Source organism: Budorcas taxicolor, chromosome 19 (assembly GCF_023091745.1).
Source record: "Budorcas taxicolor isolate Tak-1 chromosome 19, Takin1.1, whole genome shotgun sequence".
Taxonomy (NCBI): Eukaryota; Metazoa; Chordata; class Mammalia; order Artiodactyla; family Bovidae; genus Budorcas; species Budorcas taxicolor.
In genome coordinates, this window is record NC_068928.1 from 54,125,075 (window position 1) to 54,144,231 (window position 19,157).

Below are 19,157 nucleotides of genomic sequence, written 5' to 3' on the forward strand. Positions count from 1 at the left end.
CAAGTGCCACAATGAGAGACCTGACGCAGCTAAGCCCATACATTAAAAAAAAAAGAAAGTCTTTACAGTGCAACGTATGTTTCAGGATGAGTTAACAAGATGCCTGAAATCTGCTTTTTATATACAGCAGCAGGAGGAAAGCGGAAAGAATAAATGAAACAAACTGGCAAAACGTTGATGCTTTCGGAGCTACGCCATGGGCAAGCGGGCATTTATCAAACCTTGCTTTCTACTTCTGCATACTTGAAGTTTCCATAATACAAGGTTTACCCTTTTTTTTTTTTTTTTTCCCTTGACAAAAACAGGTAAATCAAGAAGGCAAGGAGCTGAATCAGATCCTGCTTTATTTCTTGAAATATCCCCTTCTGAACCACGGCTGTCTTCACTCCAGCACATTAAAAGTAATTCAGGAGGCATCATGTGTTGGGAGAGTGGGTTTAGGAGAAGAGAAAAAGCCTGATTCTGTACAAAATAGTGTGTGATGGAAGCACAATATGATTGCTCATCGTCAAAGCTAAGTAAATTTGACCACATTCCAGGTTTTACTAAATGGAACAGAATTTACACTATGGCATTCAAAAACTTGATAAATGAAAAGAGTACAATCTCCCTCACTATTAATAAACTGACCAGGATCCTTAATGTAGCAACAGAAAAACTGGATTGTTTCTCTCCATTGAACAAAACTTTTTAAGCTGGTGACCCCCAAATGCAGACTTCTTATTCCTTTGAGTAAATATAAATTCTATTGCATACTAGGCTGACTGAAGATATAAGTATATCTCCAATAATGAAAAAGATGTATTTCAATAACACACCTAATTATCAGAAACTTGGAAAGCATAAAAAGGCTCAGGGATAAAATCTAGGATGAGAGGCAGAGAACATGCTTCGAAAAGAAAAACAAAAGATGGGACGAAAGTATTTCATAACTAAAATAAAGGTACAAACCAAATAGGTCAGCGGAAGGAAACAAAGTCAGGAAGAGGGTCAGGGGCTCCTGGGATCTTCGGGCGAGGAGGGGCGGATGGGCACATGGGGCTTCAGGGGGCAGCCACCTGCCTCGGAGCAAGAAGACAAAGCCAGATGGGCTCCGGCAGGACAGAGGGACAGCCCGGAGACGGCTGCAGGCGGGGGGGGGGGGGTGGGCGGGCTCTACCTTTCAGATTTCTGCGCACCTCGCCCTCACCCTAGAAAGAGCAGACTGGACTGCATTTGGTGTACAGCCCCCCTTAGACAGCACTGCGATGCACAAGCCACCCAGGGTCCCCCACATGTCTCCCCAACTGTCCTGATGCATAAACTGAATGGATGAAGAAAGGTTTACATATAAATACAAAGGTCTATTTTAAAGAGACACACATTCATAGTTCACATGTCAACAAATGACTCTGCTGATTCATTTCACCTTGCATTTGGGCGTGGGACAGGGGCTGGCTTTCAGAAAGGGAGGGGAGAGGCCATGGATGTTTCCAGGCCCTGCCTCTCCCACTGGCACATCTATGGTCTGCTTAGTTCTACAGACCTCCCAACAGTCTACACGAGTGACCAGTCTAGTCACTAGGTTACAGAGCAAGTCTGAGACAGGGCCCAACTCTGCACCCAGAATCATAGCAAATCTTCTTTCATCCTCTAGTCTTGGTAGGAAGACATGAGATATCTGAGGAAAGAGGAAAGGAAGGAAAAAAACCAGAGAATAAAACAAACCAAAGGAAAGCAAGAAAATGAGAGGAACAGAGGTAAATGCTGCTGTGGGAGCCACTCGGTCAGCAAGTGCACGCTGCAAAAGAGGGTTTCTTGGTTACTCAACCTGTAAAAGCATACCACTTAAACTACTACAAAATCTGTCAAATGGGTTCTGCATAATTTATGAAGGTGTTAAAAAAAAAGCCAACTTCATCACAAAAGGGCTTTGCTCTTCCAGGAGGCATTGGTTAATTGAAGGCTCACAGCACGCTACTTCTCTTCTATGGAGAAAACACAGAGCCCTTGTCTGAAGACAGATCACAGATCTGAGCTTCAACCATCAGACCTACCTCCCAAGTCCTCACACGGAGAGCTCAAGGGAACAAATGGACAGCAGCCGATCAAACATATCTGAGTGCCTACGCGTGCCTGGTACCAACACTGGAGGGAACAAGGGAAAAACAAAGTCTTTCCCCTTGAGGAACACATACAATAGTTAGAGAGCAATACTCGGGCACCTTAGAGAATAAAAGAAACTAACCACCTACCACTGTCTGCACCATGAAGGAGTCAGAGGAAAGGGCGAGAAACACGAAGGGCTTCTTAGCTGCCATCAGGCCAAGGGGTGGGCCAGCTAAGATCAAGATTAGATGGGGTGAACATCTAAGGCAAGGAAGGAAGTGTTGAAAGGAAGCGGGTGGGGGGCCGGAAAAGACACAGTGGCAAACAGGGACAGCACAGAATAGATGGAAACATTCACGCTGGGAAGTCGGCGCAATTATGAAATAAGCTTGAACAGGGAAGGCAGGATACGAAGGGCCTTGGAGAAAATGCAAACCGGTTTACAACAGATGTGACTGATAAGAGCGATCACTTCCCCAGAGGGCTGACAGGCGGAACCGTGTCCAGCAGGAGGACACAGGCCCAAAGGGATGAGCCAGGCCCAAAGGGATGAGCGTGTGAGTGAGGAGGCAGCGCTCAGCAGAGGGAGGCAGACAGCTGTGACTCGAGGGCACCATCTGGAAGGTGTGTCGGCTAGGGATCCAGACGGCCAACAGGGTCTGGGAGCCCACGACAGGATGGAGAGAACAGGGAACTCGGGGAGTGGACGTGAGCAGAGCTGTCGGGTGACAGGAAGCCCATAGAGAAACAGGGCTTGGGACTTCCCTGGTGGTCCAGCTGCTGAGATTCCGCGCTCCCAACGGGGGAGGCCCGGGGTTCAATCCCTGGTCAAGGCACGGGATCCCACATGCTGCAACTAAGAGTTCATATGCCGCAACTAATGATCCTGCGTGCTGCAAGGACCCAGGCAGCCAAAGAAATTAATAAATAAAACGGGGCTGCACAAGATTAGCAGCGGGGCCTCTGCCATCACGTGTTCCAGCAGTCCAGGGGCAGCTGTCCCAGCCGAGAAAAGCATCAGAGACCTGTCCTTGCCTCCTCGCCGCCGTGACCACAGAGGCATGGCTCCCTCGGCCTCACCTGCACCCTGACCCCCCTTTACACCCCACACTGACCTCTGCTCCATGGACTCACTCTCCTCTGCATCATGCGTGAAAGGCCATGAAGGCCAGGAGGAAGGAAGCCGGACCTGAAAATGTTTACGCTCTGAAATCAGTGTTTTATCTCAGAACTTTCCAAATGAAACACTCAAATCCAAGCATCTCAGCACCACACCTGCCGCCCAAGTCCGTTCTCGGAGGTAACCTCACTAGGCCAGGGGAGACCACAGATATACCAGAGGGCACAAGCGACCGGAATGTCCTTCACAGATTAAGCTCTCCTCCCACAGGTTGGGCAGAGCAGCCCCAGAAAACATTTCTGGTTGAGCCTGGAAAGGTCACTCTTCAAGGACAAAACCCTCCACAAACATTCCAGGACACACATTCTAAAAAAAAGAACGGCAAACGTTACCCCAACTCCCTGCGGAAGCTCTCTCTTCTCTGAGCCTCAGACTCCTCACCCTCAAAGCGGGCTCAGCCGGGGCACTTCTCAACTCACCCAAGCACCAACCATTGTTTCTGGGCTCACATCTAACAACAGAATGCCCCTCAGATGCCACAAATGCCTGCTGAAACACCTGCACTGCAGTTTTGCTTGTTTACCATTAACTCTTAGATGATTTCTTAATTCTATCAAGTATACTGACCCCCAAACAATTGGTAGATTGTCATTAAATCAATCAAAATAATTAACTTACTTGATACCTACCGTGTACCGACTACTGACACAGGCACTTCCCACCTCATATTCTGGCAGTTCTAAATTACAACAGAACTCTTGGTTAAGACAGATAGAGGCTTTAAGTGGACGGCATGGCGCTTCCTTCCACGGTCGTCACAGGACCCTATAAGTCAGGACTTGGATCCCTGTGAATGCCACAAACTGGCTACCTGACGAACACGTCTGTCACTGCCACTTGCTGTGGCTACCGAAGCACAGTCACTTTCGGAGGGTCTCAAAAATAGTTCTGTTCAAATTATAGTTCTGTTCTTGCATTAACTGAACGCGTCTTCGCTCACTCTGAATAAACTGAAAAGAATATTTTAGAGTAACTCTTTTGTACTTCTGTTTTTCCTCAATAAGAGAAAAGTAAAGCAAGGAAAACGCTGAGGATTTTATTACATCGTACAATTACAGTGAGAAAAGCACAAGGGACACCACAAAAATCACTAGACTTTACATTCTAGTTTCTACCTACATCTGGAGGGAAAAGGGTAATATATTTCATTTTCAGATTAAAAAATAATTTCTTCCAAGTCAAAAAATTCTACTACTGCTTAAAACAGAAGCGAGTGAAAAACCAGTTAATTTTAAAAGATTGAGGAGTGGCTGAGAAGTTCAATTTCAAATTCTTTTGTAAATCCCTGCATAAATATGACAAGGCAAACTACAGCATTTTGAAAACAGTAAAGAAAGGAAAATAAGGAAGCTGAACATTAGGCAAGCAAGATACCTCTTTATTATCGAGTGTTTGCCTAAGAGACTAGCCTTTGCCTCAAATGATCAGGGTTGCAGCAATATTTAAAAATCGTCCTTAACATAATAGAAAACGTAAGGCAACAGTCCCATGCCTGTCCCCTCCACCCTGGGGCATCTCCCAGGCTCACTGTCCTCCACTGCCCCACACTTATCTCCTAGCACCACCAGCCCCTGCCAACCATAAAGGGACAGGTGACCAAGCCCCACAAGGAATCCACAGGCCAGCCAGCATCCTGGGACCGGATTGGGCGGCGGGGAGGATCAGATCAAGTATCTCTAGAATCTGAACTATGAAATGCGAAAAGAATTGTTCACTTAGAAACTGAAAGAAGGCAACAAGAAATGCCACAAAGTCAAACTGGGGCCAGAATTCTGACCAGCTGAAAAAGCATGTGAGCAGTCAGTGGCAAAGGCAGAGTCCCGGGGTGAAGGGTGAAGTTCCGGGGACAACTGCTGCTGGGAACACCCTCCCTTCCCCCAAGCCAGGTTCCTGGAGTTCAGCCCATGCAGGCTCACATTCCTGGATTTCTGCATGATCCCATCACACACAGCATGTGTTCCAACAACAATATCCCCTCCTCTTAGGCCACAGTGGGATCTCTGCTCTTTATGACCAAACAACCCACCCAGCAAACAGGAAGCAAGTCTTCCTGGTAAGCCATTAACATAAAACACTGAACAGTCCTAGTACTGAAGGAAAATACAGAAGTAAAAAATACACCCCCCCACACACAAACCTCACACCTGACAGAAAAGGGGCACCAGGGAACTTTCTGAGGTAAAGGAGGGAATGGGTCTGCATCTTGACAGAGATCCATGTCACTCCCTGTCAACACTGATCAAACTGTAAACCTAATGTGATCATTTCACGGTCTGTAAATTATACCTCAATTTAAGAAACAGACGCCCTAAATCTAAATTGTTCCCTTGAGAGGACCTGAGTTTTGTTTTCCAAAACTAAATTGATCTGGATAAATCTCACAAATGATGCTCAGCAGCCAGCCAGATGCAAAAACACTTGAGTTTTTGTACACAGAACAGACACAGAAAGTCATCTCTGATCAGAGTCAAAATAGGGGCTAACTACAAGGGACCAGGAGGAGCTGAGGGTCTCTCATTGGGCTGAAAGGTTCTGGTTCAGACTGGCACTTTCATCAGGGTGTATTTCATGACCAAGGTATCCTCCAGTCATATATTACACCGTAACGGTAACACAAAAGAGACAGGGAAGAAAAAGGACTCGTTGTTGTTCAGTTGCTAAGTCGTGTCCAACGCTTAGCGAAAAGAATTGTTCACTTAGAAACTGAAAGAAGGCAGCAAGAAATGTCACAAAGTCAAACTGGGGCCAGAGCCAGAGTTCTGACCAGCTGAAAAAGCACATGAGCTGAAGCCATGGGGAAGGATGCCTTACAGTAATCTACAAGAGACTGGAAAAAGTTTGTCTGGGGTTTTTTTTTTTTGGCCTCTAATGAAATTATTATTTCGAGCCAATCTCTTTAGGTAAATAACAAAGAAAATTAAGACTTTTAATTACCCCATTTGTGGAATTCTAATATGACTCAAGAATTTAATATTAGTGGAGGAAGCTCATTTCAGCACAGTCCTTAGAATCCTGTAAATTAAGCTCCATCCTTCAGTGCTCAGCTTCATATAGTGAATTCACCCTCAATCTAAACGAGCAGCAGAAGAAAAAAAAAACACTCTTCACATCCCTTTTCTACTTAAACAAACAAAAAAGGAGCAAAATTCAGAGGAAGAATTATTTAGTCACAATCCCACTTCTGTATTTTCAAAAGGAGAATTGACTTAAATTCACACACAACCCTGAGATAAATTTTTTTTAAAAAATGCAGATTTTGATTTTCAGAGACTTATAGTTTAAAAACAACTTCACAAACTTGCAAAAGTTCATAAGCATAAAAACAGAGTATGTAAAAGTGGAGCAACAGATAATCAAATTTGGACACCTAAGAAGATAAGATGCAAGAGAGTAAACTGCAAAGTACTTACAGCCATAATTAGTTCAAAGGGGTGTTTATACACCCTCACTGGTGACTGGTATTTTTGCACCATGATTGCAATAAAACAGCAATCCTTTCACACCTGCAAAACACAAATATTTGTGATAAATAACCATGATATGGAAAAAATTTGCATTTACACAACATACTACAGTCTAAGGAACCTCAATAGATCACAGTTCTATGCACACAAAAGTCAAAAGATGATGCTTAATTATACAAGGGCAAGGGAAGGCAGGAAGACAGGAAGAAAAGGTGAAGAAAGTCCAAGTGGAGCGAGGAAAGGAGCACTGGTCTGAGGGCTGGAGGACTCAATTACCTTACCAGCCTCACCACGTCTCCTGGGGCTGCCCTGGGTCCTTTCCAGCAAGTGAAATGCCGAGATTCAATTATTCTAATAACCCGTACAATTAGTTCTTGAATCATTTTCTCTTCAACTTCCATAAGAAGCCAAATAAAAATGGTGGCACTTCAAGATATTAAGCCCAGAACACACAAAAATACAAGTGGAAAAAAAAAGATACTACTGTGTCTTAATTTATGGGATACTCCTCAGAAGCTATTTTCAAAGGAAACTTGTCAATCTCCATTTTCTAACTGCACAGGCTACAACTTCAGGGATCAGTCTTCAAATGGCAGACACTCCAAGCCCTCTGGCTAGAGGCTCCACTGACTTTTTCAGCCTCAAATAGCTGTAATATCAGGATGCAATCAACTAGGTGTTCAAGCCTACTTCACCCATCAAGAATCCTTCTCCAGGGGCACATTCAAAGGCTGGCTTCAGCCTAAACTGGATTTTTCTGAAAAACACACTTTTATTTGGAGCCCTCTATGGGACTTCACTTCCCTATTTAAAAGGGAGAAAGAAAAATAAATCCAAAGAGCCTACCTGTCCTGCTGAGGATAATCATTAAGAAAGTTATTTTATGCTAAGTACAATAAGAGGATATTCAAAAGTAGAAAACGGAATATCCTCAAGGAGCCCAAAGTCTAGCTCTAATAAAAGAAAAAATTACAACGGTATATTTTATTTCATGATTCCTACCCATATTAATTACATTTAAACAGATCTACAACTTCCTCTGGTATGATTCACATACCTCTCAGAAAGACCAGGTTCTGGCAGCAAACAGCTACATCTGGCAGCTAAAGAAAAACTGCTAAAGAGTAACTCGGGGTGACCTCAAGCAAGTCATTTGACTTTCCCGGGACTCAGATCCACCTCTGTGAAGTGAGGTTCAGAGTGAGATAACACTGTAAGACTTCCAGCTCTAAAAACAGGAGTGAAGTGAAGTGGCTCAGTCGTGTCCGACTCTTTGCGACCCCATGGACTGTAGCCTACCACGCTCCTCCATCCATGGGATTTTCCAGGCAAGAGTACTGGAGTGGGTTGCCATTTCCTTCTCCAGAGGATGTTCCTGACCCAGGTTTCAAACCCGGGTCTCCCTCATTGTGGGCACATGCTTTACCGTCTGAGCCACCGGGGAAATCTTAAAATCAGGAGACTGAGAGCCAGAACTCCTGAATCCACCACAATCAACTGGAATGCCGTCATTAATCTTGATTCTGGGACTGCCAGGTCCTGGTGCGCCGGGATAGAGTTCTGTTTAGTTTTGCCAACCTGATAATGCTGGTACACAGCAGGAATTCGATAATCTTTTAAATTTTTAACTAGGAAAATTTAATTTTAGGGTATCTTCCACAGAAAGAGAGGATACTTACTGGGTATGTAAAGGGGTTGTAGAGATGGGGAGAGAAAAAAAAAAAAAAAGAGGAATGCGCGGTTAAGACTCCCGTAACACCCATTCGGGATTCCACTGCCTGGCAGAACCCGAAGCGACTACGCTCAAGAACCTGGTAATTCCCGAGCTTCTGAACTCCTGCCAGTTCCCAGCTTCGGATGCTCTGGTCCAAACCAACGTCCTATGTGGGAATCCGGAGTTACAACGGCCAAGCGGCACCGTGGACCGGAGCAGCCCTCTGCTGCATGACAATCGGTGCTTTAAAATTAGCCAATGGCCGGACTCAACGAGTCCACCCCAAACAGGCTGGAGGGGCGGCCGGGCCGTCGGCTCCATCTGGCGGAGGGCGGGGGTGGGGAGGGTCCCGGCGCGGCGGTTTCTCGGGCCCCCAGCCCCAGGGAGACCCGGGGAGATGCACCATGGGGGGCAGGCTGGGAACCCAAACTCCGCTTCCCCCAGGAAAAGGGGGGTCTCCGGGGCGGGAAGACAGGGGGTGATGGGGGCGGGGAGGGGGCGACTGTAGGAGCCTCACGAGACGGGGCGAAAGGAAGGCCCGCTCCCGATCCGTGCGGCGGAGCTGAGGCAAGCCGAGCGGGGCCGAGGGGCCGGGGAAGGGTGGGCTAGGCCGGGAGGCCGCCCGCAGGGGCCGGGACGGGGGGTGCGCTCGGAGCCCGCCGCGGAGACGCGCGCCTACCTCTCGTCAGAAAAGCCGGGCCGGGGAGGCGGGGCGGCCGAGGGCGCTCATGCCTGCGGCTCAGGGGCGCCGTCGCCGTTCCACTGCCGGCCGGCCGCAGCTCCGCCGCCGGTTCCGGGGAGTGGGCCGGGGGGGTCGGCGGGGGCGGGAGCGGGAGGGGCCCGACGAGGCTCGAGTGGTTGTTACGGGTGACGGGGAGGGCGGGGCCGGGAGGCCGGAAGGGGAGCGCGTGCGCGAAGGCGGCCTAGGGGCGGAGGCGGGCGCGAGGACGGTTGCTAGGGAGGTGGGGAGGGCTGACAACGGGGACCCAGCCGAACTGCGCAGGCGCCGACTCCGGGCCGGGCGGACGTGGGCGGTGCTCGGAGCCGGCGTTCGCCCAGAAGCGCCGAGGGCCAAAGGCGCCTGGCCCCGCCCAGGGTTGCGTCAGGGGGCGTGTCTTGGGTAAGGGGCGGGGCCCACAAGTAGCCCCTCGGAAGTGGCCGAAACCAAAAAAAAACCAAACCGGTGGTGAGCCGAGACCCTGGGGAGTTCCGCTGACTTGAAACTGGAAAGTCTGAGAGGCTTCAGAACAGCTGGGGCCTTCCGGCTTTGCTGGCGCCCACGGCCCTGGCTAGGCCCCCTGCCCGGAGGCCCTGCCCTCGGTCTGATCGGCGCAGGAGGCTCTCCGAGCTTCCTCGTTTTTTGTTGACTTCTGCAGTGCCCTGACCACATTCTCGCCGAGTAATGCAGATGAGGCAAATGCCAGGGCTGGGGAGGGGCTGGGTGGGACCCAGCAGCATCTTGTCAACACGTCCAGGCTGTGCAATGGAACTAAGCCAAGCGGATCTGGCGTTTCAGCGAGAGCTCCAACTTCGAAGCACAAGTGTGATACACATTGAGACCTTTGGGGATTCTTAAGAAGAGCTAATCACTAGAGACGGACCGCACGCACGTCCACCCACACAACAAGGCTGGTTTTATAGCCAACATACAGTTTCTCCATCAATGTCACTGTTGTTCCGTTCCCATGAGTCACCCTGGGTGGCTGTGCATTTGACGCTGCCAGGGCAGAGCACATATTTGGAACTGTTTTAGAATTCCGTTCAGGGCCAGTTTACCAGTCACACAAGAAAATCATTCATTACTTGATCACACCTTGTTTTTCAACTCAAACCATCATTCTCCAACATGATCACCTACCCTGCTTACTAGACTCATCTAGGAACTGGCTTTTGCCTGTTTGTAAACATCACATCCATCTTCAAAAGATGCTGGGAAAAGAGACAGCCCAGTAAACAATAGCACTTATGAAATGGTCTCACCCCAGAATTGACCTCATCTGATAAGGCTCTAGATGCAACCAGAAATTTACAGGAAATAGAGAACAGAGCAACATGTTAAATGACACCAAGGGGGAAATTATCAGCCAAGCATTCATCATGGGAAATGCTGCATGACAAATATATTGTTGATCAAAGTACAATGGAAAAATAGGATAAAGGCCACACTATAGATCAAAAGAGACTGAGGAATTTATTAAGTCATACACTTATAGTTTGTGTGCTTTCTATGTATATTTATACTTCAGTGAAACTTTTTTTACACATAAAATTACTTTCTTGAAAAATCCAAATTGTAGAAATCTTCACGTGGACTTCCCCGGTGGCCCAGTGGTTAAGAATCCACCTGCTAAAGCAAGGGACACAGGTTCAATCCCTGGTCGGGCTAGATCCCACAAGCCTGACCTAGATCACATGCCCACCCTTGAACCAGTCTTTTGATCCAGAGAGCTCAGTGTCCAGTTCTGGGTCACACAATCCCAACAGCGAAACCAGGGATAAGTCTCCAGTGAAACCTGGTGCACGTACAGTGACAGAACGTGGTTTAAAAAAAGAAAAAAGATACATGAACTGTATCTTTAAGCAGTATCATCAAGATACATGAACAGATTCCCAAGGTGAATAGACTCGGGAAGGGAGCAACACTCCTCTAGATGCATAAGGTATGGTGTGTTTGATTGTTTTAAAATCAGTTCCATTGGGCAGATATCCAAAATCTATAAGAAACAGCAGTGAACACCACGCTGCAGAGTTAAGCAAAAAGATCCAGTCCTTTTAACACACGTGCACAGAGTTCTTATTATATGTCAGACGCTGGGTGAGGCGTAAAGGTGAGCAGAGGAAAAGTATATCGGGATCAGGTTTGGCTGCCAGTGACCAAAAGCCAAAGTAAAAGTGCCTTGACAAGATAAGTCTGTGTCCCTTGCACATGAATCAAATCCAGGAAAGTCCAGGGTGGGAATGACACCTCCCTGATCACTGTCAACTGCCGACTCCCTCAAGACCACCTGAATGTGGATGCAGGTGGCCTCTGGTCTCGTCATCAGGGACATAGGTTCCTTCTGTCTTGCTGCTTTCCCATCATGATGATGTGTCCTCTACCTGACGTGAGCAGGAGGAGAGGATGAAGACCAAACGTGCTTCCTTGAAAGATGCTTCCTTGGAAGTAGGGTGTGTGCATGCAGTAGTGTGTGTGTGTGTGTGTGTGTGTGTGTGCAGTAGTGTGTCTGTGTGTGCATGTGTGTGTGACAAGCAGAGCAAAGGACAGGCCTGGCACAGCAGCAGGGCCCCACCAAAGACCATCCTGCTGCTCCTATCTTCCAGTGCACACCGGCTCTCTTCCTCAGACAGACTCTTTAAGGTCATATTATGAGAGTCTCTGAAACGCCTTGACTGAGTCCCTAGCTTGAGGAGCATCTGTGTCCCTCTTACTTGTTGGATGGAAGCCCTGATGGGTGCTTTGTATAGGCCATTTATCAGATGCCTTTGGAATGGAGACAGAGGATGGCCGAGCTCTGGCATCCACAACGAGACACTCTGGTTCCCTTGGGTAACTCAGCTGAGTCCCCACTAGGAGCCTGAGTCTGAAATTGCCATTCCTGGTGGTCACCTCTGGCTGACAACAGGATGTGGCATCCACAACCTGGACACAGACCCTCTGGCCCGTTACATCTTCCCCAACAGGACTAACCTGAGCTGGGGACATGGTTACTGGTCCCTCTGACCACATCTTCTCCACCCATCTTAGTGCTCTATCAAGAGTCATCTCAAGTAAAGATCAGGAAGTTGTTGACACCTAAGAGGATCGGGGGTATGGATTAAAGGAAGGGTCATTGCAGAAAGGACACTGGGAGGCAAGTGATTGTCTTGGCTAACATTTCAGCCTGCTGAGCCCAACCTCTTGCCCACAACAGTGAAATAAACAGGAGGTAAGTCTGAACGAATCCTTTGAACGTTACTAAATCTCAAGGTCAGTGAAATATTTAGGCTGTGCTGAGAGCACTTAGGCTTCCCTGGTGGCTGAGTGGTAAAGAATGCCCCTGCTAAGGCAGGAGGTGCAGGTTTGATCCCTGGGTCAGGAAGGTCCCCTGAAGAAGGAAATGGCAACCCACTCCCAGTATTCTTGCCTGGGAAATCCCACGGACGAAGGAGTCTGGTGGGTTACAGTACACGGGGTCGCGAAAGAGTTGGACACGACTTGGTGACTAAACAGCAACAAGAGCACTGAGTTCTGATTCTCTGGTGGCCCTACCCACCTCGGCATACACGATTTCTACTTTGGTCAGATCCTGGGACGTGTCGGGTCTCTTCCACTTCTGGAAGAGATCACTTTCTCATTTGGCAGTAAAAGGGTAAAAGACAATCTTGCAAGGCATGACAGTTTCTCCTGACGTGGACCATCTGGCAAAGTTTCTGGCCTGGAAAAGTACAAAAAATATAGGTTACCCTACAGGCACAGTTTCTTCATTGAGCACTGGCAGTCATCCCATGGTTTTGAGCTAATATCATTGCATCACTCCCAACCTGGGAAAACTTCAAGCCAAGAAGACAGATCTGCAAAAGCTATCATCCAGCTTTACATTTTTCTAAAATATTTCATTTCAATCTGGAAAGGCAAAGCTCTCCATATCTTAATTGGCTTCCCCCTCCTCCAAGTCTTCCCTCTTCCAAGACACTCTCCAGGCTACTGGCAAATTTCTCTTTCAAACACACACTCACACACACACAGACTCTCACTCATTTGCTCAAAATCTAACACTGGCAATAGAGATAGATTTCAGCTTCAAAGCCTGCCATCCGAGATCTTATGTAAATCTTTCTTTTGTTCAGAATGACTTTACTTTCATCTCCCCTTTATCTGCTCACTTATTCATTCCTTTGTTAACTCAGCAAACATTTATTCAGCCCCGTAATTTATTCAGACACCTTAGTTAGCACAGGAGTGTGGGAAGATCCTCTCTATAAAAACAGATTTTCCTTCAAGGGGCTCAGCCTACTGCATGGGACTGACAAGTAAACAGTGACAACACAGCCTGTTAAGTAAGCTCTGTTCAGTTCAATTCAGTCACTCAGTCGTGTCCAGCTCTTTGCGACCCCATGGACTGCAGTACACCAGGCTTCCCTGTCCATCACCAACCCCTGGAGCTTACGCAAACTCACGTCCATCGAGTAAGCTCTGTAAACGCCCCCCCCCCCCCCCCCAAAAGCCTTTCCTTTTGCCTTTTCTCCTCTGTGTCTGTGTACCTGGCACTTCCATCATAAGGCACTGATGGAGCGTCCCTGGTGGTCCAGTGGTTAAGACTCTATACTTCCAATGCAGAGGTCTCAGGTTTCATCCTTGGTTGGGAAACTAAGATCCCACATGCCTTGCATGGCAGCCGGTGGTGGGGGGTGGTGGTAGGAAAAGGGCACTTGTAAAAGAATTGAGTCTTTCTCTACCCTCCACTTGTAAGTTGCTTGGTTCTTGGAATCACATCCACTCATGTTCTTCTGCCTCTGCACTTGGCATTTTCCAGAACCCTGTTAAATACTGGTTGGGTTGAAGTGATGAGTCTTAAATTAAGCCTTTATTCTGAGAGCGTTAAACATGTCTCTCTGGCCGCTGCACTGAGCTGATGCCTCCTTGGGAGCGATGCTCTCAACCCCTCCCCCTGTTGAGCTGTCTCCTGTGTCACCCAGTGAGGACATGGAGCTTAGAGAAGCAGCCCAGCTGAAGAAAATTGCTTAGCCGTGTGCCCTGGACAACCTAGCGCTCATCCGATGAGATTTAGGACAAGAAAGGATGACCTGAGGCCTTGTAGCTTCCGGCTCAGAGGAGTAAAAATAGGCACCCCAATCAGACTTCTTTTGGGTTTCTTTCAAAAAATATTGTCCTTGCTTCTCCTATCCGGGTGCAGCTGTGTGGTGCTTTCATAGACCAGATGGGGACTTAGATTAGCAAGTCAGCCACTTGCCCCCGGCTACTCCACTTTGGGTCAGCTGGGGTGGATTGGGGTCACCTCACAGAAAGGAGCGCTAACAAGGGACAGACCAAAGGCCACAGAACAAGGTGGGACCTGGTGAGGATAAGATGCAGAGCACCCAAGTCTGATTAGGAAATCATTTTCCCCAGGGCTAAACAGGGAAGAGAGTATTTCCACCTTCAGTTCTGTGGGTGGAGACTGGACCGCACAGGGAAGAGACAGACAGGGGCTGTCAGGACCCAGAACTCCCCAGTTCCTCCTTGACGTGGATAATAGACAGGGCCACTTCAGACCCCCAAATCTCCTGCCCCCTGATGGCTTTTTGTCCAGGGTTTGTGCTTGCCTGCTAAGTCACTTCAGTCATGTCCAACTCTTTGCAACCCTATCGACTATGGCCACCAGGCTCCTCTGTCCATGGGATTCTCCAGCAAGAATACTGGAGTGGATTACCATGCCTTCCTCCTGGGAATCTTCCCGGCCCAGGAGTGGAACTCCGGTCTTTTATGTCTCCTGCATTGGCAGGCAGATTCTTTACCACTAGCGCCACCTATCTGCGGGGGGAGTATTTATTCAGGGATGTATTCCACAGCCAAGTATCTTACAGCTCTGCCTCCAGGTTATTCTGCTGAGAATCACCCTTCTGCTCATTTCACAGCTGCAGAAAATCCATCTCCACACACTTCCCGCCATGGCAGATCCTGTGTGCCATCTCAGTAGCCCAAAACAACTTTTCTAAAGGGGAAAAAGAAGCACTTTTTTTTTTAATGGGAAGTTGATGCAGTTTGATGTCAGAAAACTATCTCACAGGGTTGCTAAGCCTGGATAAGAAAATGTTTGTGAAAACATTTTGGAAATGATTAGGCTATTTGCAAACACTGCCCACAGCCGGCATCGTTCACAGCTCTGCTTCTGAAATATTCTCTAGGCACAGATTATTATTCTCCTACCTACCACTGTGATTGCTTACTAGCATCGTCCTCTACTATTTAGAGAAATCCCTCCCCATCTTTGGGCTTCCATGGTGGCTTAAACAGTAAAGAATCTGCCTGCAATGCAGGAGACCTGGGTTTGATCCCTGGGTCAGGAAGATCCCTTGGAAAAGGGAATGGTTACCCACTCCAGTATTCCTGCTTGGAAAATTCCATGGAGAGGAGCCTGGTGAGCTACAGTCTGTGGGGTCACAAAGAATCGGACCTGACTAAATGACTAACACTTTTTTAACACACTTCCCCATCTTCAGTTTCCCCAAATAGAAAAATAATAGGAAGAGTATTGTTCAAAAGAATAGTCCTCTCTTGAATTGCTGTAAACACAGACATGCTGAGAGATACAGGGGTCTTTCTTGGGAAACCACTTGCTAAAATTACCTCGGACTTGAAGAGATCGGGGGATGCATGCAGAGATGATCATCTTGCTTGGCTGGATGCAACAGCCCCATGCCACCCTCCAGCCTCACAGAGCTCACTGGACCAAATGCCAAAGTGTGAACGCATCACTGATGCTAACAGGGATGTGCCTGCCAGCCCTGCTCCCGCTGTTACCTCTGACAGGCACTGTGCTCCTGCCAAGGCATGACCCTTGGCTGCCTCCGGGACACCAGCTGGCCTTCTGCTGCTCCCCAGAAAGGTGCAACCACTAGGACGCCAAACCAGGAGCCTGCTTGCCCTGGGACACAAGCGACACCTCTGAACTTCACACAGCAGGTTCAGCACATGGACTCAGGAGGCACCTGGCACTGGAGTGATGGTTTTCTGGGGCTGTCATAACAAACTGCCACGGAGTGGGGGGCTTAAAACGATAGAAATGTATTTTCTCCCAGATCTGGAGGACGGAAGTTCTGGAGGAAAGTCAAGGTCCAGCTAGAGCTGTGTCCCTCCTGAGGCTCCAGGGCAGCTGTGTCCTGCCTCTCCCGGCTTCTCAGGGCCCCGGGCACCCTGTGCCTTAGCGCTGCATCTGTGTCTTCCTGTCTCTGTCTGCCTTTTCCCTGCATTTCTCCCAATGTCAAGCCTGTCTCTCCTTTCTCTCTGAGGACTCTAGTCATTGGATTCAAGTGTTGAAAGTGTTAGTTGCTCAGTCATGTCCAACTCTCTGCGCCCTCTCTGCGAGGGCTATGGACTGTAGCCCTCCAGGCTCCTCTGTCCATAGAATTCTCCAGGCAAGAATTCTGGAGTGGGTTGCCATACCCTCCTCCAGGGGATCTTCTCAATCCAGGGAGAGAACTGGGTCTCCCACATTGTAGGCAGATTCTTTATCGTCTGAGCTACTAGGTCCCCCCGAAATCCAGGATGATTGCCTCTCCCCTCCAGACCCTCAACTGTGTCTGCCAAGACCCTATTTCCAAATCAGGGCATCTCCCAGCTACCTGGGGTCGGGACTTGGACACATCTGTTGGGGGCACCCCCATTCCACCCTGTGTAGTTAGCTAGAACGGAAGTCTACTTGGAGGGACGGGGGCACTTACTGCTCGCTCCCCTTCCACCATCATTTTAGCCCAAAGGTGAGAAGAAGGTGTTTGCAACCCACAGAGTGGGGGGGCACCAGGACCCCAAGGGCGCGTGCTCTTGCCTGATCCCAACAGCTGTGGCCTCTAAGGAAAGTGAGGCCAAAGGAAGGACAAGGCAGAACTACTGTCCAGTTTAGGGCCCAGGCCCTGATAGAGTCAGAGAACAAAGACCCTGCTGTCCTTGGCCCTCAGGGGCAGCCTCTATGTCAGCCAGGCCTTGCTCAGAGACTCACCATGTTCATCTGCAAAGGAGCTCACTTCCTGGGACCCGTTTGGCAACACAAAGGACTTTTCTGCAGACCAGCCTCTGGACAGTTCAGGGGAGCCTCCTAGGAACCCCTGTGATCCTGGCGACCTAGGCTTATTCCACACCCAGGGGAACTGAGGTAGTAGAAGGGTTGCTTGCTTAATTAATCTCTACAGAGAATTCTGATCTTTGGAGCCAGGGGGCGGTACCTCTCATGTGCTCTGGTAACTGAATATGGTGCCCTATTTAATTTACCCTGCATTGGGTTTCCTTGAGGGTTCATGCAGCAAAGAATCTACCTGCAATGCAGGAGACCCAGGTTTGATCCCTGGGTCAGGAAGATCCCCCAGAGAAGGGAATGGTTACCCACTCCAGCATTCTTGTCTGGGGAATTCCATGGAAAGAGGAGCTTGGTGGGCTACAGTAACTGAATATGGTGCTCTATTTAATGTAGTACTGTTTAATAACGGCTTCCTTTGCTGTGCTAAGCACTTAACATGCGACATCACAGGTCCTCATAAGAGCCCATTTTGCAGGTGCGAACACCAAGGCACACACATGGTAAGTAACTTCCAGAGCAGACTGTGACCCTAACACTGATTCCAAAGCTCACAGGAGTATTTCCCTTGCATTAACCTCTCTGCTTCACCCCCAGTTCTTGTGTTTTTGCTCTTTCTTCCAGCTCACCAGGATCAAAATCTGAATGCCCAGGTGTCTTGGTGAAAAGCCCATCACCCCTAAGCATGCAGGCATGTGGATGCCCAGGTGTAGTCCGACTGGCCATGTGGGAGCATGTGATGGACAGAGGCACCTGTGTATCCCAGGACATTCTACTGTGCCCATGAACCAGGAATGTATCTGGCCTGAAGGTATTTCCATATGGCCTCTGTAGCAGTCAAATAGGCTTGACTCATAAATTCTTTAAATAGCCAGTGGCAATAACCTGTATGACTTTTTAACGTTCCATTTATTCTTCCATCCACTCATTGTTCTGAGATTTATAATCATCAAACTCCCGAGTTCCTAGAACATGACGTAATGGAGGCAAAAAAAAAAAAAAACCCTTGATAAAGTTCAATGCTGAATGAAATTAAAGGTACCCTTAACTTGGTGAAAAAAATGGAAAGTTTTTTTCCCTGTCTTTTTCTTTAAATCTACTTATTTTCATGCATCGAGCAGCAAAGACTTTGAGGTCAATTTGGGTCTCGATACAAAGCAAAGCTTATTCTCTGATAGAAGACATTGAGCCCTCTGTCTTAATTTCTGTGTCGCTTGCATTAGACAGTTTAGCTACTGTGCAACAGCCTGAAAGGAACCGATGACTTCTCTGCAGCTGGTTCAGACTTGCTACAAGCAATGCTGAGAAAGTTATGGACGCAGGAAAACCCGAGGTTACCACAAGTTGCTCATCATATCCCTGCCCTCAGATTTTCAATGCAGGAATCCAAGTCATCTTCAGGACCATTTCATTCATCTTGTCCAAGTCCTTAAATGTTTAAGAAGACATGACTGGATTAAGAAGATCACATAATATTACTCAATAAAATAAAATATTACTCAACCATATAAAAGAATGAGATAATGCCATTTGCAGCCACATGGATGGACCTAGAGATTATCATATTAAATGAAGTAAGTCAGACAGAGAAAGACAAATATCATATTGTTAGGTAGAATAGGGAAAAAGAGTCCAAAATGGCGGTGGCTAAAAGACAAGGAAGGGAAAAGCCCGCGAAAATGGAACAAAAGAAGGTCCGAGGACCAGAGTGAGGACCTCAGGTAAAACAAAGAACACTCCTGGCTGGCCCAATTTACATAGGACAGGCCCAGGGAGAGAAAAACATACAAAAAGAGGAGCCGAAGCTAGCTCTCTCTCTCTCTCTCTCTCTCTTCCCCGCCCCCCGCCCCGTGCACTGGGGCGCTCCTCCTCGTGTCTTTGGATCGACGTGCCCTCACGTCTCGAAGATGGATTTTCCTGCTACCTTCTGAATAAAATAGAGC

The 19,157-nt window shown here is 48.0% G+C and overlaps 1 protein-coding gene across 2 annotated transcripts in view; it reads right to left on the reverse strand.

Annotated features, from left to right (window-relative positions):
• Positions 1-9,243, reverse strand: part of SEC14L1 (SEC14 like lipid binding 1) — a 47,903-nt gene extending 38,660 nt beyond the window's left edge. Inside the window, exons 1-2 of one of the 2 annotated variants that reach the window (XM_052657430.1) lie at positions 9,126-9,243; positions 6,679-6,771 (exon numbers count right to left, since the gene is read on the reverse strand). In XM_052657430.1, the coding sequence (XP_052513390.1) occupies positions 6,679-6,741 (63 nt within the window). In that variant the 5' untranslated portion in view covers positions 6,742-6,771; positions 9,126-9,243. Of the gene's footprint in view, positions 1-6,678; positions 6,772-7,789; positions 7,836-9,125 lie in introns of those variants that run through there. The other variant, XM_052657431.1, reaches the window with a different exon arrangement.
• Positions 9,244-19,157: the final 9,914 nt, after the last annotated feature.